The sequence below is a fragment of the Telmatherina bonti genome (genome assembly GCF_933228915.1).
Source record: "Telmatherina bonti genome assembly, chromosome: 3".
Classification (NCBI taxonomy): domain Eukaryota; kingdom Metazoa; phylum Chordata; class Actinopteri; order Atheriniformes; family Telmatherinidae; genus Telmatherina; species Telmatherina bonti.
Genome location: NC_136621.1, coordinates 20,846,778 through 20,860,777, shown reverse-complemented (window position 1 = coordinate 20,860,777; position 14,000 = coordinate 20,846,778). Strand labels below are relative to the sequence as shown.

The 14,000-nt window shown below is 38.2% G+C and overlaps 1 protein-coding gene across 1 annotated transcript in view; it reads right to left on the bottom strand.

Annotated features, from left to right (window-relative positions):
- Positions 1 to 1,098: 1,098 nt before the first annotated feature.
- helz (helicase with zinc finger) overlaps positions 1,099 to 14,000 on the bottom strand; it is a 51,737-nt gene continuing 38,835 nt past the window's right edge. The window contains exons 25-33 of the mRNA XM_079264507.1: positions 11,446 to 11,491; positions 10,818 to 11,005; positions 10,386 to 10,590; positions 10,174 to 10,256; positions 9,508 to 10,024; positions 6,146 to 6,404; positions 5,384 to 6,008; positions 4,961 to 5,243; positions 1,099 to 4,854 (exon numbers count right to left, since the gene is read on the bottom strand). Of these exons, the coding sequence (XP_079120633.1) occupies positions 4,487 to 4,854; positions 4,961 to 5,243; positions 5,384 to 6,008; positions 6,146 to 6,404; positions 9,508 to 10,024; positions 10,174 to 10,256; positions 10,386 to 10,590; positions 10,818 to 11,005; positions 11,446 to 11,491 (2,574 nt within the window). The 3' untranslated portion in view covers positions 1,099 to 4,486. The remainder of the gene's footprint in view (positions 4,855 to 4,960; positions 5,244 to 5,383; positions 6,009 to 6,145; positions 6,405 to 9,507; positions 10,025 to 10,173; positions 10,257 to 10,385; positions 10,591 to 10,817; positions 11,006 to 11,445; positions 11,492 to 14,000) is intronic.

The following is a 14,000-nucleotide window of genomic DNA, read 5'->3' as shown; positions in this document are numbered from 1 at the left end:
CCCTTATGAGTGACGAATCCGTTTCACAGCCTGGAACTCAACATTACTGAAGCATTGTGGGACGATCTTGACAGAAAACAGAGCAAAAGGCAGCCATCGTCCAGAGTTTTGGAGCAATTAAAAAGTCCGGATAACGAACAAGAAAACTTGTCTATTTGTCTGTAGGAGTTGTGGGAGGAATAATTAAATTGCTGAACTTATTTCCATGTTTACCTGCCTTTATATAAAAAAAGCAAGGGATGGCTCAAGACGTTTGCAAAGTCCTGTATGCATGCAGTACTTCAAAATAAGTTGGGACATAAATATTAACCGCCCACACTTGTTACTGAAAAGCTTTATCGAATGCTAAAAAGTACAGTAATCAGATTTTAAATGCAATAATCCTTGTTTTTACCTTTTTGACTGTGGCACACTGTTTTGCAAGTTTCAGAGTGTAGTAGATGATATGCGTTTGATATATAATGCAACTTTATAAAGAAAATAAAATCTTAAGCCTTTGAAAGCTTGACTGGGATCACTTTGTATGGAAAGAGTTCCAGCAGGTGACATCTGATTTAAGCTGCAGAAGATTAAAAAACGAACAAAAACAACCAAACTCGAGAAGTTTCAATAAAAACACTTTAATAGAGAAACAAATAAAATAAAATAAAAAAGAAAAAGAAAATAAACCTTTAAAACACAGACTAAATCCTTTATCATGACCACCACCAACCGAAATGAAGAAGAGTAAAAGCAGTCTTTTTTTTTTTTTTTTCCTTCCTGTTTTTTGTACCCATGAGGGAGGAACCAATGGGACTGGGTAGCTGAGACAACAGGTGTGCCATTGCTTCACTGCAGCGAGGAAAGAACAGAGAAGAGCCAACAGATAACAGGAAAAAGATGGTGTTTATCGAAGGCTGAACACAGTGCTCTCTGCTGGCCGGGCAAAAGGTTGCTCCCTTTCCGTCTCCCACACCCAAGTCGCTTTAACTTCGTTTAAACAAGGCAAGACAGATGCTTTTGAAGAATCACAATTTTGTTATATTATTTTTATATATATATATATATATATATATATATATATATATATATATATATATATATAAATGCTGAGAGATGCAAACATTACAGGTCTAACTTAATTGCAACAGTAAAGATGGTTACTTTTTTAATCAAGTACTGACAAAAAAAAAAACAAAAAACAAAAAAAAAATCCCTTTAAGATGTCTTTGGCTCAATCTCTTCTGCTTCAAAAAATAAATACATGGTTAACTAAAGAAGCGGTGAAATATTAATATTGCACAACTTCAGAGATTAGCCAATGACTGCTTTGTGAGAAACAAGTTTGCCCTCGCTGTCACCAGGGAGCAACCTTAGCTTGAGCCCCACCAAATAAACTGCAGGAAAAACAGGTGAACGAACATGACCGTTGCATTTTCTGAGCAACACATTAGTAAAAGTAGCATAACAGTTTTGTTGATAATGTAATGAGTCATTGTACACATCAAAATAATATACCAGAAATTTAGCTTTGAAGGTTGAATTTTTTTTTTTTTTGGCCTTTTTTCCTATTTTTCTTTCATTCATAAATGAACAGTAATTGATACAAACAGGGATTAAAAACCAGTCAGGTCATCGTAACATGCATGGAAAGAAAATCAAAACAAGACATGACAATAAAATAGAAATCCATGTTGATTGTTGTACAGCTGTGGTGAGGAAACAGAACAGGACAAATCCAGCAACATGTAATTAAAAACATGTATTGTACAGTGAAATAAGCCGTCTTAACAATTTTCTGCCAAATTAACCAGACTTTTTTTTTTTTTTTTTTCTTTAAACACACAAACACACAAAAAAAATAAAATAAAATGAAATCTAAAATGTCATAAGATGCTGCAACTACCAATCAGGTTGTTGTCCATTTCTAGAATGATCTTTTTTTCTTTTTTTTGTGAATTTGCATAATTAAAAAGGGCATACCTCTTCTTGGAACAGCTTCTACAAAATTGAGGCGCTCCCAAAGTTTTCATTTGTAAATACATAGAAAATGCATATTTACAAGTACGTGTACTCTGTTAAGTCAGAAAATCTGGACCTTTGAATTAAAACGTCAAAACTTTAAAAGAAGACCACACACCTTGAACAAAGGCCTCCGCTAACACTTCAAACACATCTATGAAGTCAGCTGAGGGATTTCTATGCCACTCTGAAGCTCTGTCACAAAAGGAAGGTTTTTCTTTTCTTTTTTTTTTTTTGTTTATAAACCATCCTTTTATCTTTTTGCAGAAGGGGCAGTGATGTTTAAAAAGTTAATGAATTACCAACTACAAATTAAGTGATCTTAACCGCATGTTAAATTCCTGTGCATGTAACCTCCAGCTATTCAGTGACTAAGATGACAACAGGAATCAGCTTGTCTGATGCCGGCTCAGGATGTCGTAGACAAAAAGAACAATGTAGCTGAAGCAAGAGCAAATCAGGGTCATTTCAACAAAACAGAAGATTTATCAACAGCTGTAACAACATTTTCGAACAGAGTAAAAGAAGTGTTGAACTTGGTACTTCCACAACTTCCACATTCATTCTCATTATGCAGATCCAAAAACATACGACCAGTCAAAGGTTTTTGAACAGATTTTTGTTCAATTTTGGCAGTCAATTGTTTCTTAAATGCTATAATGTTAAATATAACCAAGGCTTACATGGTGCCTTTATTCTAAATATGACAAAAGTGTGCAAATATCACATCAAGATAAAGGAAAAATAGCTGACTTATTAAAATGTCCCTTTTACCGTGTTAAAACACTAATCCTACAGGAAAGAAAATGGCAACAGATCTTTGGCCATTGTAGTTGAAAGAAAAAAAAGCCACTGAAAAACACAACACATAAATGGTAAAAAAAAAAAAAAAAAAAAAGTTAAACTGTGTGAAGCTTTTCTGTTTCAGATCAGTCAGCTCTTCACAGCCCATCTGTGTCACAGGTACACGAAACGCGTGTGGATCAAATGCTGTTTTTAAGTTTTCCCAAAGATTATACATCAACTGCCTGCATATAGTCAAATATATTCTTTGTAAGATCAGTATGCCATGTTTATTTATTTGTCTTTTGTTTTTCCTTTAATATCTTCTGTGAAATGTAGGCAAAAAAAAAAGGGGAGAAGAGTGGAGGAGTAAAATAAAAAAATATCTTTTTGCTTTAATATTCAACACATTATTTTCTATTTCTTGTCTCTTGTCAGACACGTTTTAGCCATCTGTAAAATCAATTCTTTTAGTTTGTTCAAAAACATCTGACTGGAAGTACTGATCACCCCACTTACTGTATGACACACCACTGACTCAAACTCTCTCTCGTCACTTACACTAACCTTCGCAGCACAGAAAGACTTTCAACAAAAATAGTAAAAAGTTTGAAAACAAATTTCACACAAATTATAAATTTATTATATAATATTACACACACATATATATATAAAATAAAAGTAGAAAGAACTCATTCCCAGTAGTGACTGGAACAATGTTCTTGGGAAACATGCTGAGAAGTCATCCAACATAAAATGAAAAAAAAAAAAAAAATCACTCCACCCAGCAACCAGTTTTCCATTATTTGATCTGAAAATATAACAGGAAGAATGACGTGGTCGCTGATGTTTTGACGTTTTCAGACTGTTTCTATTTTTTTTTCCTCGTTGAGTATCAGTGAAAATGAAATGATGCGATCAATATCTGTATAGTTATTTTGCTATAAATAATCACATTTACCACTAAAATCACTGAAGATGATTTCCAGGTCAGGACGACTAAGAACTGAAGAAGAAAAGCTCAAAAACAAACAAAAACTAATAATGCAAATACTAGCATGATGTCTTAGGCATACAATTCAGTCTTTTTATTTTCTTTATCTGTACAGATTAGAGGAAAATTCATCTACTTCTATACACTGTTCCATGACATTTCTGTCAGTTGACCACTTAGCTTTCATCTATAACAACAGTAGTATGAAAAAAAGACGTCACTCAAATCTGAGGAATAAAAAAAAGTCAACATAATTTTCTTAGCATCAACATAACTACAGTAAAGGGAAAAAAAGCAGATAGCTAAGTGGTCAACCAAGGTTTTTTTTTTTTTTTTTTTTTTAATTTTCTATTTTTTATTTTAGCATTACGTACATATACAAGTGTAGATAATATAAGTATATATTCATATATACATAATGAGTATGTATATATACTAGTAATGCATTCATTATATATACTTACTTTCTTCACAGATATGTGAAACAGGAGGGAAAAAGACAGTTTACCATAAAAAGTTAAAATGAAACAAAATCCAGAAAACAATTCTACTGATAAAACCAATTTAAATGCACTTTGTACTTTTTTTTTCTGTTTTAAGTAATTTTTTTCAATTTTTTTTTTTTTTAAATCAGTGTTTTTCTTTTTTTTTTTTTTCATTTATTTTTTCTTCCTTATTTCATTACATAATATGAATGAGAAGGGAAACTCATTTAAAGTAGGAATAGTACCCATTGCTACCGTTTGAACTTCCTATACTCAGCTCTTGTAGGAGGGAGAGAGGATCGCTGTTTTTTTTGACCTGTTCGGGCCGAACAGCTCGGGGCTTGGGAGGAGCGCGGAGGGCGCTCGCATAGGACATGGTGGGTTGTTTGCTTAAATTCTGAGCCCCCTGGGTGGGTTCTGTGGGAGCCTGTGGGGGCGGCGGTGGTTGCTGCTGCTGCTGCTGCTGCTTTTTGTTTGACATGAGCGGAGGAAACTGATGCTGAAGGGAGTTGATGGTGTGTGGATAAGTCTGCTGTGCTGCTGTGGGCTCGGTTTTTACCTGCTCGTCTGTCTGACGGAGGACCTTAGAAGCTGCCGTTTGGAATGGACCCGAGAAAAACGAGAGGCAGATTAGACATGGACAAGAAATGTAACCAACAGTATAAACAATGACTAACCTGAATCTGGTAATACCTACCCAGAAGGTCCCGATGCTGAGAGTGCGTGCCGGCTCCGTTACATGGAATGTTCTGAAACGGACCGGGACCCCCACCGTTACTGGGCCAGAGGTGGTCATGTGAGAGATAGTTGTAGGATGCATGCGGCTGCTGTTGTAACTGTGGGTGATCCTGGGGTTCTGGCGGACAGGGCTGGGGCTGCTGGGACAGGGCATTGTGGTTGTTGGCTGGAGATGATTCCTCTGGGTAGCTGGAGGAGATGCGGCGCTGATACAGAGGCCGGCCTGGACCTCTGGGTTCATACTAGATAATCAGGCAAAAAAAAAAAAAAAGCCAAGTGATTTATTTCATACTAGATCTTGGTTGAAATATCACAAAAATGACAGTAAAGCAAACAGTAACGGGCAAAAGTCATACGGCAGAATATGGAGGAGGATTATTACCTCGTCTACGTTGTGAAGGGCTGCTGCTGCTGATGTTCTGGGGGACAAAGGGTGGTAGGATTCCTGGTCTGGTCCTTGACTTTGTTGTTGCTGTTGATGATGCTGCTGCTGCTGTTGGTGCTGATGGTGAAGTTGCATCAGATGCACCTGATCTTGCCTACTGGGGTGAGTCATAATGGGAAGCCCATAATGAAGGCCGTGCCCTTGATTTGCTAAAATGTGGTTCTGTTGCGATGCAGATGTTGCTCCGCTTTGGGACCACTGGGCTTCTTGCAGAAGGTATTTGACCTGGGGAGGAGGTGGGCTGCCAGAATGTCCTGCCGGTTGATGCTGATAGCTACCAGTATTGTACAAGGGGTTCACAGGGTGCTGCTGCTGCAGAGCTTGATTGTTGAGAAGGTTGTCATTGAGGACATTGCGACCGGTCTCATGGGGGTAAAGTCCAGTTGGAAAAGGGCCAGAATGATTGGAGATGGCAACTAAAGAGGATGAAGGATCACCTGAGGCACGGGACTGGGACTGTCTGTATTGGAGGAGACGGGACTGAGGCGGGGGCTGCATCTCAGTCGCTTCTCTTGGTTCTGGTGGCTCTTGTGGAGGAATCTCTCTCAAGAGGCCAGGGTACCTATGGATTAAATATGCCCCCCAAAAAAAAAAAAAAAACACACACACCAATTATAAAATTACACAAGATGTTAATGTGTTATGTTTATTTTGCATCTACATTTGACACCATTAGAGGCAAAAACAGTCAAGTCTAACCTGGTGAAAGATGGCCCTGTAGAGGTAGGAGCAGCCTCATCATCCATATTGGCACTAAGCCCCCAGCTAGCTGCCCGAAGCAGTTGAGGGGGAAAGCGAGCGATGCCAGGTTGAGCGATGTGGGCAAGATGTTGGGGTAGAGGAAAGGGGATGCTGCCTGGGAGAAAAGGTCCTGATGCCTCCCCCAACTGGCCCAGCCTGGCTGCCTGCTGTTGCTGCTGCTGGCTCAGGGCCTCTAGAGCCAATGGACTCTGGAGGTCTGAAAAGGCAAATATGTGATTAGTTCATTGTTGTTGACCAACATTCAGGTACTTAGATTGCATTTATTTTAGGCGTTGTTGCTCTGTTGTAAAGTTATATCTCTCTTTTCTCTTGGCTTTTTCTTATCATTTTGTTTTGTGGAAGAAAATTGAAATGTTTTATATAATTTCTTATTAAAAACATGTAGCTAGTAAGAAATTATCATTTACATTTTTTTCCACAACACAAATGATTAGATAAGAGTCAGAGAAAAAAAAAAAAAGCTACTGTTCCTGAAAAAATCCCTTCACAACTCAGCATTAAGCAAAAATACCAAACCAGCAAACGGCACACACTGGATCCAGTTTGCATCCAGAAGACAAAGGACCTCTTTTCAGTTACATCTCTCACTCACACCAAAGCTCACACCTGAAACAAGCTTTGTTTTCCCCAAACTTTATGGATATAAGGTAGACATCCTGGGTGCAATAAAATTTATTTCCCCCATATCTGGACCACTGTATGCAAAAAAACTTCTGTAAAAATGCACATCTGTAAGCTTTAAAAAAAAAAAAAGAAATAAAAAAAAAAAGGTGAATTCCTTTCCTGTGAGCAGAGTCCTCATTCAGATGCCTCATGGATATGTGTGACAGCCCTCCTTATGCATAACTCTTAATAAACTCAGATCGGTTTTTCTCATTGAGATTCATGAATATCCTCTTCATTTATTCTTTTATATTATATTGTAGAAGGATATCTCTTATATATATATATATATATATATATATATATATATATATATATATATATATTAACTTTCTCTACCAGACGATGCACACATTTATACAGATTGAGAAGAAAAAATGAGTAGATTAAATATTCACTCTATTCGTATTTATATGCTCATACAATGGTGGATATAACTGGACAAAGTATGGTGATGTAAACTAATATTCACATAAGAAATTACAAAAAGCTGTACATCTTCACTAACTGTACATTTATTTCCAGTACACTCTGACCTGATACAACTCTGTTTTTTCCCCAATACATGTCATATATTATTTGCCATCTACAGTAGATTCAAGTACTTTAAAGGGAGAAAAGAACGCCTACATGTGAAAGTAAAGACCCATCTACAAAAATCCATCAAATAGGCTTTGATCATAGATGCCATTATGCTGCCCAAATTTTGGCACCTTTTGATAATAGCCTATTATACCTAAGCCTAGAGTGTTGGTCCCAATTCAGTTTATGGAAACTTTTGTAACCGTATAATTTTAAAATGTCCAACAGATCAACCTGAATATTTTCTCTGGACGCCATCTGTCTTTTACACTTCTGCACTGGACAGCCAAACCACCACTTCCATTAAAGGGGTGCTATTATGGTATTTGGAGTTTTCTGAGCTTTCTACAGTGTTACTGTGTTGAATCTTCATCAGACATGTGAACGGCACTGTTTTTTTATCACCTAAACGCATGTTTGAGTTTGAGTTCCAGCACACTCTCCATTCGGTTTCCATAGCAACAAAAAACGCGTCGTTTTAGAGAGTTTTTTCTACTTGGAAATCCTTGTGACGTCCCGGGGGATAAGGTTCGGTGATTGGTTACCTTCTACTGGTTAACAAGGGCATGTACAAATACATGAGGCGGGTGGAAAACATCGGATAAAGTTAATTCGAACGATGGCTGGTGAGTTTACCAAAGAGAGACATCCTGCTGCATTCGTTGCAGTGGGTTGCTGTTTTCCACTTTGTTTTCAGAATCTGATTCAGGTTCCAACATGTAGGGCTGTATGCTATGTGTTGACGTTGTATTTTGTTTTTTTTATTGAGTTCATATTAGCCTAATCCTTCTGTTTATGAGATGTTACAATGATGGCGAAAGCAGGTGCGGTGCGCGCTCCCGATGTAGTGCAGTGGCGGGAGGCGGGGCTTAATGCGGAAGAGTCTCAATCCACTCGTTTTGCCCACAGGCTGATCTGACAGCCTACGGAGAGGGTCGGTCTGAAGTAAATAAAGCGATTTGTGACAATAACTCCATCAATCCCAGCCCTTCTGGGCTCAGAAATAAAATAAAATTAGCCTGAAATGCACATAATAGTTCCACTTTAACTACAACCGAGATAATCTCACACAGATCATTGTTCGTCACCCTGAACTCAACTGGTTGGGATTTTTCCACTCATCTAATCAATCAAACCGTGTACACAGCCTTGAGACACAAGACAAAAGTTAATTGTTCTCTCGCGAAGTCATATTACCCCGAAGAGCATCAATCCTCCTCCAAGATAATTAAAAATAAAACCACAAATACAAAGTTTCATTAAGGAGTGTTGCCTTCATTCTCTATCGACTTTGGGGTACACGTTACGTGCTTTACAATCAAACTTTGATCCAATTAACTACCCATATGACTGATAATGAATGCTTTCAACAAAGAGAAAACGACAACTTGATCTGTTTAATAAAGACAAGTTTTATTTCCAGATGCTGAATAAATTGAAAACAACTACAGCTGAAAGCTGCCTTTAGAGACTGAATAAAGGAAGCCACTGATTAGAATCTGAGCAAGTATTAAAACCGCGTCTTTTCTCGTCTATTCTTTCCATAAAAACATTTATGGATTTTCTCTTCGGGCACATTCACATCAGCCTTTTTGATTTGAACCCTAGTCCATTTGCTAGGGTATCAGCATTGTTTAGGGTATTACAAAGATGCAAACAAATAATTTGGATCAAAGACGCAGACTCCAACGGATTGAAATGTTCACCTGAATATGATCAGGATGTGGCATTACCTCCTGGACACTTAAGTTACAACATAAATGTTACTTCAACATAGTCCACAAAACAGCGATATTGTTTTCCTCAGCAGCTCATCACACACTTTGTTTTAGTTTACAGGAAGTGCTGAACAGCAAACCTCGTGGTATAAAAATTGAACTTTTTTCCATCTTTAAATAAACTTTTTTTTGGTAAATTTTGAACCAATTAGTTTTCCTTTCTGCATACATTGTGTTTGCTCTTGCTGTTTCTGAATATATTTTCTCTTATTTAATCAGAAGAAGAAGAAAAAGAAAAAAAAATAGGGAGGTGGCGGGGGTCTGTGTTTAACTCACCCAAACTGTCTCCCAGGCTTCCATCTTGTCCTTCCTCTGCAAAATTGCTGACCCTGTTATGTTGTGACATTCCTGGGTGGTGCCCCCCTTGGTGGCCCATTGCAGTCCTGATGGAGGGAATCTCATCTACCCCTCCTGTCTCTGCTCCATCCACAGAGGGTGACTGGACAGCTCTGTGGGAGGGGATTGGGCCACTGAAGAAGGAAGCATTGTGGCTTCCACCAGTGTAGGCAGGACTGAGCTGCTGTTGCTGCTGCTGTTGTTGAGTCTGCTGAGCCATTCCTGGGTGCTGAGGCTGGTTTACTCTGTAAGGAAGTCTGGATATTGGATACTGCTGGGGGAAGGTTCTTCCACCTGCAGGGTGTGGAGGAAAAGCTGGATTGGGTGGTGCCAGGTGGTAGTTGAGAGGTCTTTGAGCAGCTGTTGGGTCTTTTCGATGGAGCAGAGCATTTGGAAATCCTACTATCCCCTCAGTATGTGAATCCAAATTTCGACTTTGACCTGTGTCTAAATCTCCCTGGACAACAACAAAGAAAAAATTAAAAATGAAAAAACTCATTAAAAATTAAAACTCGTGTGCAAATTTATTACTGTTCCCAAAGTTGGTCATCTTCAACCAAAGCTTTGGGTCATATTTAACACCAATGTATGGAAAACAAAACTCACCTGTTTCTCCTTTACGTCTGCAATTTTTCTCTCTGGTGTCTGAAGGCGGTTCTGTTCTGACTTTGGACATCCTTCTACTTTACCTTTAAAAGTAAAAGCAAAAAAGAAAAATCTTTAAACAGCTGGGTCATCTTTACAGTTGCTTTTTTTTTTTTTTAAATTAACATCCATTTGTGAATGAAGCTTGGGGGGGGAAGAAAAATCAAGCACACCATTTCTGATTGGGTCAGTCGGTAGCTCCTTGTCAGGGCTAGGTTGTCCCATTCCTAAAGAAGAGGGGTGTGTCACCCCGCTGTAGGGGATGGGGGAGCCTCGACTCTGTGCCTGCAACAGATTGAAGTTGTAGGCCATGGCTGCTGGATGGCTCATGATGCGAGGATCTACAGCAAAACGGTTCTGGTAACCTGGCCATGGCAGCTTAGGAGCAGAAAATATATACATTGATCAATAACAAATATAGACCATATAGAAGAAAGGCTACTATGAAAAAAAACTGATTCAGATATTTATTTTGACATGTTTGCAAAACATGGGAATAATTGCATTGGTAAAAATTTACATAGTAATATAGACTGATAAAAAAAAAAAAAACATTGATAAACAAGTCTAATAGGTGAAAGAAAGAAAAACCTGCTGAAACTCACCGGCAGCGGCATGGACATGACCATGTTCCCGCCATACACAGCTGGAACATAGAGAATACTGGTGCCCGTATGAGGATCGATTCTCTGCACAGGGCTGGGTGACTTGCCAATGCCAGCTGCTGTGCCGGGCAAAGGTGGTGTAAATGCCCGAATGGGGTTTCCCATCAACACAGCAGGGCTGGGTTGAACTGCAATGAGAAGAAATAACAAGGTAGCACAATTTACAATCGCTGGCTGATGTAGCTTCATGAAAATCTACAATTCTGTTATTCTTAGATGCATAAATTTGATGGCATCAAACATTTATACAACCATCTGGGCTTCTGGCCCAAGCGGTCTTTATTTAGAGACTCACAATCTAACGGTGAATTTAGTGTTCTTGATCCCTTCCTTCACTCACATTAATGGAAAACTCGGAGGTGAACATCTGTAGACTAAAATGGACTCATTTATATAAATCTACAAAGTTCAGCAAACGTGCTTTGTGTATAAATTTCTAGTTTTGTTTCTCTAAATCCCCCGCTGTGCAAATCAAGAGAATGCACATATGGAAAGTTTTCTACAAAACATGGCTCATGAATATTGTAATAATCAGCCGTAGGAGACACAGGTGCAACGTAGCACTCACCATATCCTTCAGGTGGGAGGTGCTCTGTGTGGTTTGCATGTTTGCCCTGTAAAAGAAAAGAACTGGTGAAGAAACACAAAGAGTCCAATAACAAGCAAATGGCAAAAAAAAGTCAATAAGCAGTGGAGAAACAGAATAAAAAGAAGGATTTATAATGAAGTAGTTACACTCCAGTCCATATTGTGTTACGTCTGCCCAGGACAAGTTCATACATTTACCCTTCTCATGTAGATATACTATTAAACACTAATTACTTGCAATCTATGTTCAAATAAAGCTACATTGATCAATCACTGATATAAGGTAATATTAAATTCTGTGCAACATGTGACATATCCGGAGGCTTATACTGAGTAACTATTGTTTGTTGAGATGCAACACGGCAACAAAACGTTTGAAGTGGTCAAGATTGAGGCTGCGTTTATGGCTTGATGCCTGAACAACTGTGACGTAAATGTTGAAGGAGACATTGTGTAGCAAAGTGAGCTTAATGAATACACTGCAGACATAATGTCTGAAAAAAGCAGTGTGCCATAAAAACAAAAAAATCCATGATCTCTGTTGATGCTTTGGACAGATATGTATAAAGTTAAGCGGAACTGCGACTGGCTCTGTGCCCGGCTGACCTGCAACATAAATTTATCTTTATGTTGACAACTTAGTTCACCACTTTGTGCAGCACAAAGTGGTGAATGTGCTGCACTTGCAGAGGTGACAGAGGCTGAATGTATAAAGCCTGCATTGGTAAGTTACTGTCTGTCCAGACAGCCATTACATCCACATGGTAACAATGACTAAGGTTTATTTTCTGTATCTTTGTACAACATCTCACACATTATGCCACTCAACCATTCATGGCATTTAAACACTGACATTCCACATGTCCACATGCAATTTTAGCTTATTAAACGTTTTAATAAAGTTAATTTGGAATAAATATTGTTGTGTGAGCTCATCAGCTGTTGCTGTTTTGAGATGGAAAAATGATGGGGGCACAGCCCCAAAAAGTGTTACAAAACATACAAAAAGGCTGCAAATAACAGGACTGAGCTATTAGAGCAACGTCATGGTTATCTTAAATATGAATGTAATTAGATGGTGAATACTGAGCATTCAGATGAAGAACAGAAAAATGAAACAAATTAAATTAAATTAAACAACAAAAAGTGACAATTACTGAATTTCCACTGATGAAAAAGGGTTTAATCTAAAAAGTAGCCATGTCTGTATTGGCAGGGCATAAAATATAAAAGCATAACACAGTGAAGGACTGTTGCAATAAGAAAGTAGGTTGGAAAGTAAGGTGCAAATTGGACTCCTCCTAAACAGGGGCTTGTTCAATCAGAAGTGGCTTTGTCTGGTTGCCATTTTAGGGTGTAACATAAACTGGGCACTGGTTGACATCAAATTAATACAAGGGCCTGAAGTCCAGTTATTTCATTTGAAAACAGCTACTGACTAATCTCCATTAAAAAAAAAAATAGGAGCTCATGTGAAGAGTTTACAGACTTAATGATTGTTTGTTTGACTTTATAAATGTTGAAGAAGATTTGACTGGTTTCAGAAAGAATGAGATAGATAAAGGAGAAACTTGTTTCAGGTCATCACAATTGTTTTTAATGGTCTAAATGTGTAAAGCAGCACTGTGTTACTATTGTGTTAAGAAATCAGTAGTAGAACGGATCTAGTTAACTGAATAGATTAAAAATCCAAATAAATTAAACATCTGACATTTTTAAAAAAATGAAGTAAAATGACCAAACAAAACATTTAATAAAATTTGAACACCAAAACACCAGAGGCCTGTACTACGAGGCGAGATGAACATATCTGGGATATGTCTTTGTTACCTTGGCTGACTTACCTAGATATTTGCAATCCTGACAAGTGGTACTTCAAAGCTGGTCATTGAACCAAGCATTTTCCCATCTCAGTCAGTGCACATTCATAAAAAGTGGTGGTGTTTACAGTGTCTGACCAATTGCAAAGTAGAAGAAAACCCTACAGAGCAGCCTATTTTACCATGGAGGAGCAGGCAATTCTAGAAATATGTGAAAAATCCAAACACATCATTCATGCCAAAAGCAACAGCTACGAATTAATGCTGGCAGAAAATTGAACTAGTGAAAAAGTCAATCTACCAGTGAAACTGTCCTTCTGTGGCACTGTGGTAAGCAACAGTTGCTAACTAGCCACAAGTGTTTGTCACTGTGCAACAGTGAGGATTAATTTTTAAAAATGCTCGTAGCAGCAAACAAGATTCAAGAGCTGCTCTTTAAAACTATCCACCATCTCATGTTCATGCTCTTGTTCACATGAGCATCTCTAGTGTTCAAGTCAATATTGCACCTCACACACGACACGTTACCTCACGTCAACGCACGCGGCACATGTGCCAAAGGAACACCGAAAGGTGTGGGTAGCATGATAAGTAGATGGACGCATTACCAGCACCAAGTATATCCCAGGTCTAGGTTACCATGGTGATTTTCCCTGGTAAAAAGTGAATCTGTGCCATACTAAAAAAAAAAAAAAAAAAAAAAAAACCCAGGTTA